Below are 18,849 nucleotides of genomic sequence, written 5' to 3'. Positions count from 1 at the left end.
GTAGTATAATTTACATTATACATCCTAAATGATATGGGACATACTGAAGACATTAAAAAGACATTAAAAAAGTCAGTGTTAAAATGCTAACTTCTAAACTTATACCCCCCATTTACCTATTTAAAAACTTATTAAACAAGCTAAAAATCATTTAAGTGTGAGGTTTCTCCTCATACAATGGCCTTTATCTCTGATTTTTTTTTAAAGATTTTATTTATTTATTTGAGACAGAATGAGAGAGAGAGAGAGCACATGAGAGGGGTGAGGGTCAGAGGGAGAAGCAGACTCCCTGCCGAGCAGGGAGCCCGATGTGGGACTCGATCCTGGGACTCCAGGATCATGACCTGAGCCGAAGGCAGTCGCTTAACCGACTGAGCCACCCAGGTGCCCTTTATCTCTGATTTATATTCTAAAAAATAATCTAGAGATGACCCAAAGATCTGGGAGATACAAGGGTCCATCTAAGAACAACAAGCCAACTTGGGTTTAAATATCGATTCCACAGATAGTTAGGCAAACATCTATGAACCCTTCTTTTCAGCTATAAAATGGGAGTAGTATCTTTAGTCTTTCACAGTTATTGTGCAGGTTGGAGGAGTTGATAGGGCTTCATTTATAACCAAGTTCTTAGCACCTAGGAGGCAGTCACTGAAGTAAGTTATCTTCACTTAGTTTCTTCTTTTCTTTTCTTCTCTTTTCCTTCCCTTCCCTTCCTCCCTCCCTCCCCCTTTCTTTCTTCTTTTTCTTTCTTTCTTTCTTTCTTTCTTTCTTTCTTTCTTTCTTTCTTTCTTTCTTTCTTTCTTTCTTTCTTTCTTTCTTTCTTCCTTCCTTCCTTCCTTCCTTCCTTCCTTCCTTCCTTTCTCTCTCTCTTTCTTTCTTTTCTTTTCTTTTCTTTTTTTTTAAAGATTTTATTTATTTATTTGAGTGAGAGAGAGCATGAGGGGGAGAGGGTCAGAGGGAGAAGCAGACTCCTCGCTGAGCAAGGAGCCCGATGCGGGACTCGATCCCGGGACTCCAGGATCATGACCTGAGCCGAAGGCAGTCGCTTAACCAACTGAGCCACCCAGGTGCCCTCTCTCTTTCTTTTCTAAAGAAGGCGGGGAGGAGCAGAGGGAGACAGAGAATCGTAAGTAGGCTACACGCCTAGTTCAGAGCCTGACACAAGGCTCCTGATCTCACAACCCTGAAATCATGACCTGAGCTGAAATCAAGAGTGGGATGCTTAACAGAATGAGCCACCCAGGAACCCCAGTTTCCTTTTTCTTAAGTATTTTGGAAAACATCTAATCTATTGAGTGCCCACAAGGTTCTAAACTCATTCTTAGGTATTGGTGAAGCACAAAACTGCTCCTGCCCTTGAGGATTTCATAGACTGGCTAATGATTTAATGAAACTGACATCATACACTATGATGGAATGAATATGGAGTGTAATGGAAAACAACAACAAATTATTTGGGGGTCCAGGGGAGGGTGAGGAATAAGTAGACCAAGGAAAACTACAGACAAAAAGAAATGACATTGAGGCTGGATGTGCAGAGTGGCCAGAATTCTGCAGAAAAACAAGGGAGGAAAGGATTTCCCAGGCTCAGAATAAAAGCACATGAGGTTATTCTTCACTCTTATGGTTTAGAGTGGAGATGACTTCTCCAGTGAAAGCTGTGGGTCTTTTACCCCACCTCCAGAAGAAGGAAGTTTTATGTTGGGTAAGTTTGAAGAAAGAAACTGGGCATGCTCAGCTCACTCTTTCCTCTTGGGAGCCAGCCAGCCAGCCAGCCTGAGCTTTGCAATCTCTTGCCATTGGAAGATAAGTTTAGCAAGGCAGGCTCTGCCTCTGCAGAAGCTGGCAGTTTGGGGTGGGGAGTAAATCTAGTTCAAAAGATCTTGGCAAGCTTATTTGACTGCCTACCACAGCCGTTTCCTCCAATGTAGCTTTTATCAGTAATAAAGCTGATTTAAAAAAAAAAAAATCTCTATCAGAATCTCACAACTCTATCCTATCTGGTTTTAGTTTGAAGATGAAAAAAAAAAAAGATGCTATTTATTGAGCCCCTCAGACTTGATAGAGAGTGAGAGTTTAGTAAGTGCATAGTGTATTCAAAATGTGACACTTTTTTTTTTTTTCTTCAGGAGGATAATATACTTAGGACAGGGAAAGGAGGAGAAACTGGTTTTAAGGTTTCAGGTTGGTCAATGAGTAGGTGTGTGTGGGGGGGCTTGTTACCCTAAGGGATTTGGACTATATCCCATAAGCTGTGTGGAGCCATTAAGGATTTGAAGCAGGAGAGATATGAACAGGCATTTTGTGGGAGGAAGGGGTGCTGGAATATCCTGGCAGCTTGAGGTGGATGGATTTTGTGGCGCACTGGAGGCAAAAAGCCAAGTTAAAGACTGTTCCAATAGTCCAGGTAAGATCTTTGTGGGTAGATTTAGTCATTGATCCAATCTTGAGCTCTAAATTCTCCTAGAATTTAAGAAATGTAAGACCGAAGGCCAACATACCTTACTTTGAAATTGTAGTTTTAAAATATCATAAAGGCCAAAGGGCGAAAAAGCTGAATATGCAGACAGTCCCTAACTCACACGGTTTGACTTACGGTGTTTTGAACCTACAATGGAGTGAAAGTGATACACATTCAGTAAAAACTGTACTTTGAATTTTGATCCTCTCTTGTGCTGCTGGGCAGTGGCAGCAAACTGCAGCTCCCCGTCAGCCATGGGATCATGAGGGTAGACAAGCAAGACTCTCACAGCCATTCTGTAGTCATACAGCCATTCCGTTCTTCATTTTCAGTACAGTACTCAACAAATTACATGAGAGATTTAACACTTTATTATAAAGGAACTTTTGTGTTAGATGGTTTTGCCATCTAACTAACATTAAGTGTACTGAGCATGTTGAAGGTAGGTGAGGCTATGCTATGATGCTCAGTAGGTTAGGTGTATTAAATGCACTTTCCAATTATGATATTTTCAACTTACAATGGGTTTATCAGGACTTAGCCCCATTGTCAGTTGAGGAATATCTGTAATGAGGGTTCCAATAAGAGGAACTAAGCTCAGCTGTTGCTGAAATGAAGAGATAATTATGTGGACAATCTAGAACTCATCAGAAATAATCACACCTAATTTAAAAACCATTGTCTAAAAGACAAGCCAAATTTCACCCATCATGCAATAGCTAGATGCTCTGCAGTGGGTGGGGGCGGGAATGAGCATACAAGCCTCCTGCATCATCATTACCACTACTGGGAAAAGAATATGCATGTAACAGTACCCATAAAACAGATTAGGTCATAAAGGGTATAAGAAAGATAATTTTGATATAATTCATCTCATGATATAAACTGTAACCCAATAGGAGGGAAGTTCTAATAGAGAACAGGACTGGAAATCACAGCTACCTATATAACTCTCCATACTCTGGTCCAGGTTTATCTTGCTAAACAAGCACTCTGTTTTGAATTAACTAAATAGTATGGGTTTATATCTTAAAGCTATCATGCGTACATTAAAAAGGGTAAATTGAGCTAGTTTTTGAAGAACATCCTTTGTTCCCTATTGCAGAAATGAGAAATAAAACTTAGGGATTCAATGCCTATATTTCTTTATTCAGCAAGTATTCATTAAGAACTTATTGGATGTTCTGCATTGTGTTAGTTAAGTGACAGATCTGTCCCTTGGGTGGAAAACTGCAGCAGCCACAATGGAACCCGAGCTTGGGAGAGGGAGTTATCCTTAAATCATCAATTGTCCTTCCAAATTTCAAAGGAGGTTAGAAAGCTTTTCCCATTCCAGTTTTTGACACATTTATCCCTATTACAAAATGATGAAGTCTTAAGAAATAAATAAATATTTAAATAGGATTTCTGAAAGAGCTATAAGTAAATTATTTTTAAAACTGTATTTTTCCTACGTCATTCCCAACCTATTACCTTTGCAGAAGCCTCATCCATAATCAGTATTTTTCAAGCTCTATTGTGACCTAAATAAGTTTAGTTTTCTGATCACTTAATGCTTATCAGCTTCTCATAAATTAAGTCAACATCAACAAATGCAGGCTAACATATGAATTAGTGCAGCAGAATGAAAGGAGTGAGATTTGGGGTCATACCTGAGCTCCAAACATAAATCTGGTCCTTCTTAGTGATGTAAATTAGGGCAAGTTACTTTGCTTCTAAAGTCCATTTGCTCATCTATAAAATGGGGGGAAGATGACCCACATCCCCATCCTTTTTGAAGGTTAAGTTAAATTAAGATAGTATATAATAAATGCTTCACAAATGATAGCTATTATTATAATTTATTATAATTATGCCATTCACATAAAGTACACAGGATCATTGAATGCCAGGGCTATAAAAGAAACTAGAGATCTAAGCTGCCAGTTTTTTCTTTCTTATTCATTCTTATTCACTGTGCTAATTTTCACTCTGCTCTTTTCTGAGGAGCCCTGATGTAGCCTCACCATCTTTCTTAGCATCACTGTCCATTCAGCCATCATGAATCAATCAGGGTCAACACAGTGAAATATATTAACAGTGTTTTTCATCTAGTCTAGCTTCCTCCAGCTGACATGCACTAAGATTCTGAGACTTGGCTTGGGTGATTCAGAGTCCAGAGTTAGCTCAGCTAAATTTCCTGATTTCTAGTTTTGCATCTTTCCACTGGAGCACACTCACTCACTCTCCTCTGAGTTGTGAAATTCAAGCATGAGTCCAAGTTGGGAGAGACAGATCACTTAACAGCTTGGCACTATGTGATTTCTGCTGAGGTACAGATTAAACCATGACCCTTGCAATATACAGTTACAGACTGATTTGCAATAAGGAACTGCTTAGGAAACTATTCATGTACTCTGTCAAGGCTAATGCTAAAATGGGGTCAACAATACAGTAATTTTAGTGATGGGATAATGGATATTATACCAAACTGGTGCCTGATAGCCACAGACATCACATGATAAGAGGACACTTTCAGATTCTACAAAATATGATTTATCAATTTCAACATCAATTTAGTCAATTGGTGTAGAATGTACAAAGGGAATATCTGTTCCCAGTGGCTGGTTTATTTGTAAAAAAAAAAAAATACAACTTACTCATTACTGTCTTAATATCAAATTGAAGTTTAAAGGAAGAATAACTCTTAGAAAAATGCTTGTTTATTTTCCAAAAATCCCCTTAGAATTTAATTAGCAAAATAACCAGTATCAACTCTTAAAATCAAAGATTCAGAAAGAACAATGGACATGCGCCTGCAGTACTCTTTTGTTACGTGAAGCTTAATCTTAAGAAATTGAAACTAGGGGCACCTGGGTGGCTCAATCGTTAAGCGTCTGCCTTCGGCTCGGGTCATGATCCCAGGGTCCTGGGATCAAGCCCCGCATCGGGCTCCCTGCTTGGCGGGAAGCCTGCTTCTCCCTCTCCCACTCCCCCTGCTGTGTTTCCTCTCTCGCTGTCTCTCTCCCTCTGTCAAATAAATAAATAAAATCTTTAAAAAAAAAAAAAGAAATTGAAACTAGATTCCATTGTAAATTGACTCAATTTCCTACACCATCTCTCCTTCATATTTGGGATAATTTCTAAGTTCATTAGAAATTACAAATGAATGAGTGGTGTTCCAGGGATATACTCAAGATTTCATAGTTCAATTGAAAAGTAATGGATGGAGAGAGAAAGAAGAGACCATATGCTTGAACCATATGCTCTAAATAATAATAATAATGATGATGATAATAATTTTCAGTAAAGTCAAGTGATTATTTCCTTCTTAGCATCCCACCCAAACTCTCTTCATCTAGTGACTTTCCTAGATAAAGATTATCTGTCATTCAATGTATTTAAACAAGATATCACAAATATCTTTCTCATGAAACTCGTAAAGGGAAGGGTCAATGCCAGAGCTGCAGAGGAAGGGGAGGGTCAACATCACATATTTGATGGGCCATGACCTACTGCCTTGTATCTGGGGACATTATTAAGACACCCTCCCAATATCCAACTTAAAAATGAAGTAAATTATAATTGCCCTTATAAGAGCAAAGCTCAGTCATTCAAGGTAACCTTAAAGAAATGCAAGAACACTCAGGCCAGCAGGATGGTTGAAAATATCATCCTCCCTAAAGAAAAAAACTGTATCAATCCAAAATTTGGAAAAGATGTTAAAGCAAAGAAAAAGGGAACTCACAGAGGCAAGGAATATCTATCAATGAGGAACACACTAGGTGGGAAGGAGTGTGAACACTTGAATTCAAATAATTAACAAATTCCAAAGATGTTTTGACTCCAAGGAGAGAGATCCAATAGCTGGAAATTATCCTTCACTTCTTTCATTTTTCTTATCTGCTTCATTTTGTCATCTTTTACCTATTTAATCCATTTTATTGTTCTACATCCAGAATACAGCCTCAATCCATACAGTGGATCATCATCACCATTGCTGCTACCTGAGTCCAGCCATCATTATCCCTCCCTTGAAAATACATACTGCTACAGGACATTCTAAATAGGTTCCCTCCTGCCATTATCACCTCCCCACATCTCATCCTCACTATGTACATTAAGATCATGTCATGTCCAATGACTTCTTGTTGAATTTTGAATAAAATTCAGACTCCCTCCTATAGTCTCCAAAGTCTCCATGACTTGGACTTACCTACCTCTCCAATCTCCATCCCTGCCCTTCTTCCACATACTCTCTCTTTTCTGTATTAACCTTCTTCTGTTGCAGAAACATATCAAACTTGTTGCTACCCTAGAATCCTTGAACATGCTATTCTTTAATTTGTAACTTCACCTGAAGATTGTTATAAAGCCTGTCTCTTTTTCGTCTTTCATCCTTCAAATATCGGCTCAGCGGTCTCCTCTTCATTAAAACCTTCCTTTATTCTAGTGTCTTATCCAAAGGAACATCCCCTCCATCAACCTATCCTCCATACCACACCGCCCTAGTTTATTTTTAAGTCATTTGTCACTATTTGAAGTAATCTTTTTTATTTGTTTACTTGTTAATTTTATGTATTTCTCAACTAAATCTTGCCTATTGTATTTATTGCTATATTTTCAAATTTCTAGAACAGGATTTGACATACACTAGATAATGAATAAATCTTTGTGAATGAATAAACAAATGAATTTTATGTACATGAGTATTTCAATTCTTCTGATAATTGTCTTTTTCACTGAAATAAATTACTTTTACATAATTTGATATCATGTACATTTAAGTCAGTCTCAGTCAGTTTTTCATGGTCTCAATTTCCTCTGAATACTTGTCAGATATTAGATACTTATCTGGGCTTTCAAAAAGACAAAATGTGGGATCCAGAGACCTAAAGAAGTACCTCATTAGCTTGCCTTACCTAGCATATTATTCCCTCCCTACCAATTTTTAAAGATACTGTTCTTTCATTCACTTATAAAATATGTCAGGTCCTATTCCTGCATTAAAGATGTAGAAATAAATATGGTACAGTTTGTGTTCTCTCAAAGCTTCTAATATGGTAGATGAAGCAGACATGTAAGCAATTACAATGCTAAGTGAAGAGTAGGTGACACACAATATTCTGTGCGAGCACAGAAAATGAAGTTTTAAAGAAGGTAACATTTGAGATGATCCTTGAATGATGAATGTGATGCTATCAAACACAGGAACAGGGAAAGTCAACAATAAAGGGGGGGCATGAAAAAAGATATGGCAGGAGACTGCACTGTGGTTTTAGGGAATCAGGGAACAAGTGTTTGGCTGTTACCAGATAAAAGAGGAGTGGCTGGAGATGGGGTTGGAAAGCAGCTTGAGGCCAAAATGAAGACCATCTTGAATGCTCTGCTAGGAAAGTCAAGTTTTATTTTGTAAACTAGCGTTTGGAAGCTTGTGTTTCATGAAATACTGGTAAATATTTCATCATACACATTTAGGCAATGTTGCACATACTTTACCTTGCTTGGAAAGATATAAAACCTAAGGGCTTTGAACAATCCTATAATAAAAAATAAACAACTATTTAACATCCAACATAAACCATCCATTAATATTTCCAGACATATTTGCCTTCTCTAGAAGTCAGAGTACTCGTAAAGTGAAGCACTACTTTAAATGATTTGGATTTGCTAAGTCATTTAAATTGGTGAGTGATATGAATAGAACTGAGTCTTAAGATAAATTTGGCAACAAAAACATTTGGAATGGATGGAAGGCATCTGGGAGACCAGTGGCTATTGCAAATAGCTTATGTTAATGATAATGCACATCTATACTCAAGAATTAAGAGTGAGAATATAAAAAGGGGAAATGTTTCAGGCATTCTGAGATATAATTCTACATTAACTTTCATCAATTAATGAGTGAGGGCCCTGGGAGGGGAAAGGTGATAGAGGTGTTTAGGACTCCCTGATTTTCTGGCATGGTAAATGGACTGAACAGTAGGACAGGTTTGAGAGCAACACAGAGCACAAGAAACAAAACAAACAAACAAACAAACACAGGCTGAAGGCTCTGAGTGAACTTCCCCAAAAAGGATAGGGATCATAATATCCATCATTACCCACCCTTTTTTGACTTAATTATTGGAAAAGTAATAATCATAAGTCTAAAAAGAACTACCAATTATGCTGGGCTCCTTAATAACCTCAAAAGAGTTTTTGTCCTTAATCAACTTACAGTCCTCAACCTATTTAACTGTCACCTTTCTATTTGGTCCTTTGCAAATGATGTTCTCTCCTGTACTGAAAAAAGTCACCCTCACATCATTGATGGATTGGCTTCATATTTTGTTTAGGACAGCCAGGGAGTGCCCAGCCTTGATAAGAGGAGTTCGTAGAATTATTGTATATATAAATTTAATTCTAAATATTGGCATTAGCACTGTAGTAGTGTGTTTTTATAGGATAACATTTCATAGAATCATTTTAAGATATGGTTCTGACTTTTAGGGACAGCCTGCCTGCATTTTAAGACATGTGGATCCCAAATCATCCTTGAATATGTCTATATACAAATTTCATAAAATTCTTATCCATACATAAGCATACTATAAAATAGGGGAGGATATTTCCAGAATATTTCCTTTCCCCATCTCATCCATTAGATCATTTTTCCTCTTCAGATTCCCTGTCAATTTAGTGCCCACATTGCACTCCTCAGCAAATTCTCTATTGACACAGTCAGATAGCCTGTCTATGTCTGCCTGTTGTACTAATTACCTTTTCATCTGTCACTCAATTCAGTCTTGCTCACCTACGTCAGTGTGAGAAGAAGAGCATTCAGCTTTTTTCCTTCTGGAGAACAGACTTAAGGAAAGGAGTTACAGTGACAGGAGAGAGAGAGGTATAGATCACTCACAAAGATGGTTAAAGAACTAGTCTACTATATTTAGGATAGGCAGAATTTCTCTCACCAGGACTTTTAAGCAGAAACTACGCACCTATTTGTATATCCTTCCTTCTTTTCTTCCTTCTTCCTTCCTTCCTTCCTTCCTTCCTTCCTTCCTTCCTTCCTTCCTTCCTTCCCTCCCTTCCTTTTATCCATCCACCCATGCATCCATACATACATACACACATCCATCCTACCATCCACCCAATCCACAAATGAAGCATGTATTAAATTGTCAACTGGCTATTATTATTATGCTAGGTATTATAGATGATGCCATAACAGTATCACAACTGGCTACAATCACATGAAAATAACTCATATTCATTAACAAATAAAAACAAACTAAAATAGTAATGGCATGCAATTTTTTAGCTTACCAAATTCATGAACTTTTTAAAAATGATAAAACTATGAAGAATACAGGAGGAAAGACATGTTCATACACTCCTGAAATGAGAGGACTGTAAATTTGTAAAGTCTTCTTAGAAGCAATTTGGTATTTAACTCTAAGCTGTATGGAGCAGGAATCAGTCTCTTTTGTTCTCCCTTATATCCCCATTGATTAACACAATGTTTTGGCATATGGGAACTATTTGATCATTAATTACTGAATAAAAATTGGATGAATGACTAGATAAATACTATGAGCCTTAAAGAAGTTGCATAATTGACTCAGTGATTCCTTTCCTGAAAATATATCTCTATGAGAAATGTGATCAAATGTTCATGTACACCAATGTTGACTTCAGTATTGTCTGTATTAATTATAATTTAAAAAGATAGCCTAAACTCCAACAATTTGAATTTTGATAGAAAGAGGAATATTTGGCAGTAATAAAATTATGTCGACAAGAAAAATAGTTACCTGACTTAGGAAAATATTCACAATATATTGTTAGTTTTAAAAAGCAATGTGGTTTTATATTGTCAAATTCGCACAGGCGTATACAGACAATATCTTTAGGTGAGCATGTGTTAATACAAAATATTATATATATTTTTCTGAAGATATATATAGAGAGACAATTAAAAACACAAAAAGGGTATCAAAGCATTAACTGTGGTTATCTCGAGGCGGAATTACAGGTGTTTTAATTTTTTTCAAAAATACCTTTAGCTTAAAATATTTTTACCAGAAATGTGTTATTTTTACATCAAAACCAAATAATAAAATTATTTTTAAAAAAGAGTATAAATGTTCACCCTTAAACCAAGAGGATTTATAATTATCTACTTAGTTTTTATTTTTATTAAAAAATTAAATTGAAACTGGAGAATAAAAAAATATTGCAAGTCTTCCTCCTAATCTTGATGTGAACCTAAAACTGTTCTAAAAAAAATAAAGCTTTAAAAAAAGAACCCAAAAACTCTGCAGGTAAGTGCAGTAATGTGTGTGATATAGAATAAACTAGATCAGAAAAATGAATGAATAGTATGAAAATAGAATCAAAACTGTTTTGTACGACTGTCTTTCCAGTCTGTCAGAAGCAGATATATTTACTTATCATTCTACAATGTAATAAAATCTTAATTGTTTACATAGTTTTCAAGTTAATTCATTTCTTAAACAAAACGGTACTATTGAAGAACCATAACAAACACTGTTTACCACTAGCTAAATAACACAGCCCGTCAGAATAGAGTAAAAGGCCTTCAATTATGGATTTTTAATGTGGTAGTGCCAACTACTGTACTCTGAGCACTTATATTTAATGGTGAAAATGATGGATAAAAAAGGTCATGCCGTCTACAATAGATTGTACAGAAACTAATTATAAAATACTATTTCATGACGTTATTTCAGCCTTCTAGAGAACAAATGACTCCTAAATTGGACAAAGAAGTTGTGCAGAATCATTTCTTTTCCTCTGGTTGTCCTCTCAAAGTACAATCCTGTACCTTCATCATTGAACACCATGACCCATTTGAATGCAGAACCTAATTTCTGAACAGTGATTCCAATATTTTAACAGCACCACAAGAGAATAAGAATCTGAGTATAACTAAAAACAAAACAAAACAATAAATGCATGTTAACTTTTTATTATATTCTGTTTTAAAGAGAACTACTATAAGGGTAAAAGATATCACTCTTGATCTTAAGGCACATGCATAATTAGTAATGTTAATAATTATAAAGCAAATTTAAAATTAATTAAGTACTTTACATACAAGGCCCTGTGCTAATATTCATTCAGAAACCAAGAACACTTTATTGAACTAGTGCTACATGCTGGGTACTGGGGAAACAAAGGTAAATAGTTTGTGCTCTAATGGAACTCAGCTTAGTGGAACATATAGATAAGTACTCGTAACTGTGATACAATGTATAGGTAAGTCATATGCAGTAACCAGCTAGACATAACGGTATAGATGACATGGTCTCTCCTCTCCACAGCCAGGGATACAGTTGAGGAGTCTGGGTCCAAATGTATAACTTAATAATGATACTATAAGAATTATCACAAAGGTAGGTGGATAACTAACATGGTGGGTCAGACTCTAAGTTGGGCATATGAGAAATCTCTCACTCTCTTATCAGCAGACTGAGAAGGACGCTAACCACAATGCAAGGTAATATGCCAACCAACAGCGCAGGCTACCATGTTAAGTCTAGGTTTTGTGTTATGATGAGCTGGAAAGGATTAATGAGGAGGATGTGCTTGAACCAGGTCTTTAAAGAATGGATAGACTCTGTTAGGCAGAATGGGACACTGCATCAGAAGAAAATGGAAAATTGATAGTCTAATGCAGAGGTTGGCAAACTTCTTCTGTAAAGGGCCAGATTCTCAATTCTATTAGACTCAACCTTTCCACTTTATAATAATTGTTTTGTAAGATCCTCCTTTCTCCATCTGAAATGAAATTCATAGATAATACAACTGCCTACACATATTTTTTATATACTAAAGTAAAAGGAGAAATACAAAAAAGTATTTTATATTAGAAAGATGATTTCAATATGTCAATCCATGAGCCCAACTGTACTGAACAATGCAGTGAAGTAGTCAAATGCTCACATGTACTTATAATTAATAAACATAGATTTAAATGGAATAAAGAGACCAGATACCATTTCTTACAAGTATAAGAAAAGTGAAAGAAAAAATACATATATGATGGATCCTAGATTAAAAATTAGTGTTGGAAGAAATAATAACAGATCATTGCAGCTAATAAGAGATCAAAGGAAATAACTTCAGTTATTTCCTGTTAAATTAGAAAGTTAAAAAAGTTCTCTGGGGATGTTCTACCTCCCACTGTTCCTCAAAGAAGTCTTTCTGTAAGATTTGGTGGAAAGGGTAAGTGGTCATATAGACACCTACATTTGAAACAAATTCTACCCTCATCAGATGTGCCATCAGGAGAAAGTTACTCAGCCCTAATTTTCACATCTATAAAATGGGGATTTTTTAAAAAATTTTTTAAAGATTTTATTTATTTATTTGTCAGAGAGAGAGAGAGTGCACAAGGGGTGGGGGAGAGGTCCAGGCAGAGGGAGAAGCAGACTCCCCGCTGAACAGGGAGCCTGATACGGGACTCCATCTCAGGACTCTGAGATCATGACCTGAGCCACTTAACTGACTGAGCCACCCAGGCGTCCCTATAAAATGGGGATTTTAATACCATTCTTTTAATGTTGTTGAGAGAATTCAAAAAATGACCAACATAGAGCCCTAGCATAATGCTGCACACATTGTGGGTATCGTGAGTATTCAGTAAATATTATCACCTTTGCTCTTTCTTTTCCCACCCTCAGTTTGTGTCTACTTGTCCAGCCCTAGAGAAAATGCTCGGCTCATGTCAGCATCCAGAAGAGGGGGTGATTGAAGTGTTGACCAAGCAGCTTCAGGTCTGCTCAAGGAATGCCTAGAACTTTAATTCCTTTAGTATTATCTCTTATTCTCTTCTGTTTCCTTTGCCTGAAGGCAGCTGGTGTTTTCCAGAGACTAAAAAGTCTTATTCTTCCTTGGTAAGGGGCTCTCTTTCTAGAAGGAATCAGTAGAAGCAGTTGCAGAGTTAAAACAAGCTGTTAGATCTTTCTGGCTAGACATAAGCTGAGCCTGAGATTTCAGCCTAGGGCCACCCTACTTCTTGGACAAAAAAAGGTTCTCTGCACTCAAGTTGCTTGCAACTGCTTTGTCTGGAAGAGCTGCAAAGATTTACAGAGTTTGACTAAATGCTTCAAACACAGGCTAGCAGGATGTTGCTGAGAAAACCTAATATCTCCTACCTTTGAATATAAGATAACGGGAATGCTACTTCATCAATGCAGTTCTATTATGTATATGTGTGTGTGTGTGTGTGTGTGTGTGTGTGTAGGCTTTGTTGTAAATCTCTGAGAACCCTGAAGGGCGAAATGTCATCCCGTCATCATGTGGTACTGTGCCAAATGTTTCTGGACAGTTGCCTAAGCTAACCTTCATTATTATAAGTAAGACATCAAAAAATTCAGTGAACAAAGTAGAAATTCTAACAAAGGACCACAATACTGATTAATTCACTTGATGGACAATAAGTTCTTCAGGTTAAAAAAGCATAATTTGGATATCATTAGTAATAATAAATACCACTTATTGAACAATTCCTATATTCTAAGCACCACCCTGGGCTCTTTTATATAGAGTATTTTTAATTCTTATTACATTTTCCCATAACATAATTTTATCATCCTAAGTTTTACAGAGAAGACAAATGAATCTTAAAGAGGTTAAGGAAGTGAGGTCACACAGAGCTAGTAAGTTCAAACTTAGGACTGTCTCTCCTTAAAGCATAAATCTTTTCCAAAGTGCTTCCCATTAATGAATGGGTGTCAGTTGACAAAATAACAGAATATTAGTATTAGAAGAGATATGGGACTTCATTTAGGGAAGATCGTTTTTTCTCAGAAACAGAGAAACTGAGGCCCAGAACGGTTCACTGATCACAAAGCCAAACCCATAGAGAGTAGCAGAGCAGGTGCCAGGATCCTGCAGTGACCAGCTCCATGCTGCCTGCTCAGTGGAGTCCTCACTGAAGCCCACAAGACTTTTTGTGACCAAGCCCTGCCCAGGTCTTCAGCCCCAGCTCTTGATGAACCTACTCTCTAGTGCCTAATGCTCTGGGCAAACAGAACTCTGAGCAGTTCCACACAGCAACCGGGGTGTTATATGTGTTTCTGGTTTTGTTATTTTTACCCAGAAATCTTATCTCTCTTTGCTCACTTGAGAAACACAGACACATTATTTTTAATTCAGCCCAAGGATCACCACTTCTGGAAGTCTTCCCTGATTCACTTATTTTTCTCTTCCTAATGAATTAAGGAATAGGTTAATAATAGCCAACTTTTATAGCAGGCTTCTTATTCATTCATTCTACAAATATTTATTGAACCCCCTTACTACATGTTAGTACTGTGCTAAGTGCCTTATATTTATTATGTTAATCATTCCTCACTACAATCCTGAGTTAGGTACTACTTTTATGCTCATTTTATAAAACAGAAAATCTAGGCTTAAAGAGATGCAGTCCCTTTTCATAAAAATAAAATTAAATAAATAAATGTACACATTAAAAATGTAAAAATGTTCTTGCTTTCTTACTCCTCTATGGTTCCTCTGTATCCTGAATATGTATCGACTATGGACTTTGTAGGACTCTATGGAACTTGTTTCACTTCCAATTTGTGACTTATGATGATATAATTCTGTATACATAATGATACATTTACTAAATATTATATGCCACTGCAGGCCATAAGCTCCACGATGGTAGGGGTAGTATTTCTTTTGTTTACTATCCTATCCACAGGCCAGAGAGAGCAGCACATGGTAAGCACTCAGGAAATGATAGGTGAATAAACAAATGAAGAATGAATGAATGAAGTTCAAATGCGTAGAACTCTGGTCTTTGAATCTCAGCTGTTCTGTGCTTCCTCCCCAGATCAGCCTGCACTGGGGAGAAATGCCACATACACAATGATGGACATCCTTCCCGCCCCCCCACCCCAAGGCCAACACTATTATCCTACATGTGCATTCTAGAACTCACTTCTGGAAACTATAATTTTCCATTTTCTTACCTATTATTATGGTTATATTAATTGTACAGATCCAAATGGAATGAAAACTTATTTGAGAAAGGACAGAAGCTGTTTTTTAGTCTTGCTGAGGAACAACATAATGACAGTGTCCTGTTAGCACACAGCACCCCAAATAACAGGAGTTTGGCAAAGAGCCTTGGGAGGAACTCAAGTCATTACCATGGCCCTCTATTATAGCAGCCGGAAATCACACTGCTGATTTCCACGTAATACAGCAAATATCTCTGAGGGCAGGATCCCAGCTCCCAGACACTTAGCAGCCCTCAGGCATGTTCTGTACCATATGTGGGGCCCGAGGCCACTCTACAGCATGCACTCTCCCCCTGTCTACTTTATCAAGAATTCTAATGTTTAGTACCATTAACCTCCATCCTTCATTTCACAATATTTCACAGGATATCTCTAGTTAATTTAAGGGGTATGAATAGTATCACAAAATTCTCAAAACATGGGTGTATAGTACTTACACATACCTGTATGTTTTAAATATTAGATATGTTCTACAGATACATATGTAAATGAATGTACATATACATGTAGTCATATACATATGAATACACATACATAAATCAGCATTTTAGAACACTTATAAGAAGTAAAGAAATGTACTTTATATGGAGAGAATAAAACACCCTTTGGAAGAACAAGATAGTACTTTCTGGGTGAGAAAAGAATAATATAGAACTTTAATTTTTATATGTATATATGTATATGCATGCCTACATGTATATGTATATATATATACACATATACCCATATATATATACTTATAAATACATGAAAATATGTTAATATGTGCAAGTATCTAGGTATTACAGGGATATTTAAATACATATATTAAAATCTATGCATAACACTTTCACAGGACTGAGATGGTAAAAGAATGGAAGGGTCAGGTGTCACAACACTAAAGACCCTAAAAGATACGGTATTGTAACTCCAATATTTGGGGATCATTGTTCTTCCTGCTAACAATAAAGTACCCGTGAATAAGAGCGGAAATTTATAGAAATGTGTGTGAAAAAGAATGGGAGATGGTGACTGTCTCAATTTATTGCCTTTTCATATGTCACTGGATCTTTAATTATCAGTACAGAGAGTCTATTTCAATCCTTTAAAGCATTAAATGGCTATAAATTTAAGGCAAGTAGGAGGCTGACTTTGTTAAAAACCAAGGAAGGGAAAAGTTTCCCTTGACTGATGAAAAATGTACAAAAATTTGAGAGCATGGCTATTTTAATGTACAATTAGAGATTTTTGGTTTGAGAAATTATCATTTATGAAATGCAAATCTTTTTGCATCTTGGATAAAAAGAATTGTGACCATAAAACAAGTTTGCTTATTCTACTCTAAAGCAAGTTGGCTTATTCTACTCTGTGCAAAAACTATAAGTTAGATGTGTGTTTGTCTTCTTTGCCTTTGTGACCCTTGAGAATCTAACATAATCGACACAGAGATATACTTTAAAGACATTTAAATGCATGCATTTGTAAAAGAATAGGTAGAGACTTCAAAATTGTCAAGACTGTTTTTTTCAGTTTGGAATTCATGTTAACTTTAAAAAAATAACCAAGTTTCCAAATATCAGGCTCCATTTCAAACTGAATCAGTTTAATACTAAAATGACAATATATTCTTCATTTAAATCAAGATGCTGAGATGCATGATATCAATGCATCAAAAGTCACATAGGTGCAACAGTATCATTAAGATCTAGTGATACATGATATTCTTGGAAGTACTTTTTAAAAAACTAATATTAAAATTAGAATGTTTTCTCCACCTCTCAGATCATAACATTTCATTCATGATCAATAGCCACTTCTCAATTACGTTAAGATCACACTAAAATCAAGAAAGGATTTTTTTTCCCACAAACAGCTTTTCTCTTTTTCAATGGATATTTAAGAACTATCATTGTTCGATATTTATGACAGTGATTACAGGAGCACTCTATTTAAATTTTACAGCATTTACAGGAAGTTGTCTTCCCTCTTATGGATGGGGGCAGGAAACAATGAGTCAATTTCATTTCTGATAAAATGCCAGTAGTTCAGGGCAAGAATAAGCTAGAAATTAAATTAAGGGAATCTGCACATCTGCTTCAGAAATACATTATAGAAGAAAGAGAGTTATAGTTTTTAATATAAATAACCTTGTTGCTTCCCTATTAATAAAATGTTTCATTATTTTATTCTGAGTGTAATCATCCTCTAGTTTGCTCCCAATTATCCCTTTTGTTTGTAAAATGAATTATTTAGGAAAAACACAATTTCTTCCCTATTACTGAAAAGGTACACAGTATTATAAGAGTAAAATTAGAAGAGCATAGTTCAAATCACTACTTTAAATACGTGAAGAAATAAATGCCCTTTCATGGTTAAAGAGATGGAAAGTATCTAAGTTTATTTTTTCTCTCCATTAAAAAAAAAATGAGGCTAGGCAAGACACAAAAGTTAACAATGGTTAGAAGTTAAAGTGCTGCTAAAAGCCTATGATACAGCATCGTAAAATCATCTGAGGACTAGAGAAGTTGAACTTGGGGAAAGTCACTGAAAGAAACTGAGCATAGCATCTTTGGACTCCCACAGGCCACCCAGAGGTGTGAGCCCACAAACACCTGTAAAAATGCCAGGTTTTTCCAGGCCCACCATCTCCCAAACAGGCGCACCCAGTCAGCAAGGAGGACCCGGCAAAGTTTTCCAAACCATGCTACCCTCACACAACTTGCTCTGTTTCTTCCGATATTCAAGGGAAAGTCATAAGGAAAAGGCTCACCTGTGTTGGGCTGAACCAACCATGTGGGCAGGCGCAACGCTCCCCACAAGTCCCTTTGCCCTTGGTGCCCATCTTGTGGGGGCTTTTCCGCACACTGTCCCACAAAGTGACCAGCTTGGTCCTGTTTGAAGCTGGGCCCCCAGGTCCTGAAGAGGGCATGGTCTGAGAATTGTACCCAAGCCCCTGAGGACTCCTCTGCCAGCCACAAGCACAGTGGGCATCCCTGATCAGTGTGGGTGCACTCCTGCCGGCATCCATCCCATCGGACCCCCGGCTGCAGCTGCGTTGCTTGGTGAGGTATGCATTCATACCGCACTGATGCCTACTCTTGCCTTTGGTCAGCTCTGCACAGGAATGTCTCCTCCCTCACACCCCTTTCTTCCAGGCAGTTGTAAAAGTCTTTTTTTTTTTCCTCCCGTGGATCCCTCAGTATCTTTGACAGCTGCTATAAGCAGTGCATCGTGGGAGCAGCGAGAGCAGCTCCACACAGCATTATCTGCGGGCTGGTAGCTCTTTGTCAATAGATGACTCAACTCACAGAGCAACTTGACAGCATCCCTGCTCTAGGCAGAAGCAATCAATGCTCCACACAGCTGGGCTACAACACTGTACAC

The 18,849-nt window shown here is 37.0% G+C and overlaps 1 protein-coding gene across 1 annotated transcript in view; it reads right to left on the bottom strand.

The window, feature by feature from the left end:
- The window catches only part of LOC123856523 (disks large homolog 2), an 812,179-nt gene extending 793,599 nt beyond the window's left edge, over nt 1–18,580 (bottom strand). Inside the window, exon 1 of the mRNA XM_064576814.1 lies at nt 18,236–18,580. Coding sequence (XP_064432884.1) covers nt 18,236–18,544 — 309 coding nt within the window. The 5' untranslated portion in view covers nt 18,545–18,580. The remainder of the gene's footprint in view (nt 1–18,235) is intronic.
- Nucleotides 18,581–18,849: the final 269 nt, after the last annotated feature.

The sequence above is a fragment of the Mirounga angustirostris genome, unplaced genomic scaffold, assembly GCF_029215605.1.
Source record: "Mirounga angustirostris isolate CCGP_5_RB_7025 unplaced genomic scaffold, mMirAng1.0.hap1 SCAF_13, whole genome shotgun sequence".
Taxonomy (NCBI): domain Eukaryota; kingdom Metazoa; phylum Chordata; class Mammalia; order Carnivora; family Phocidae; genus Mirounga; species Mirounga angustirostris.
The sequence above is the reverse complement of the archived record's forward strand: the minus strand, read 5'-3'. Positions and strand labels throughout refer to the sequence as shown.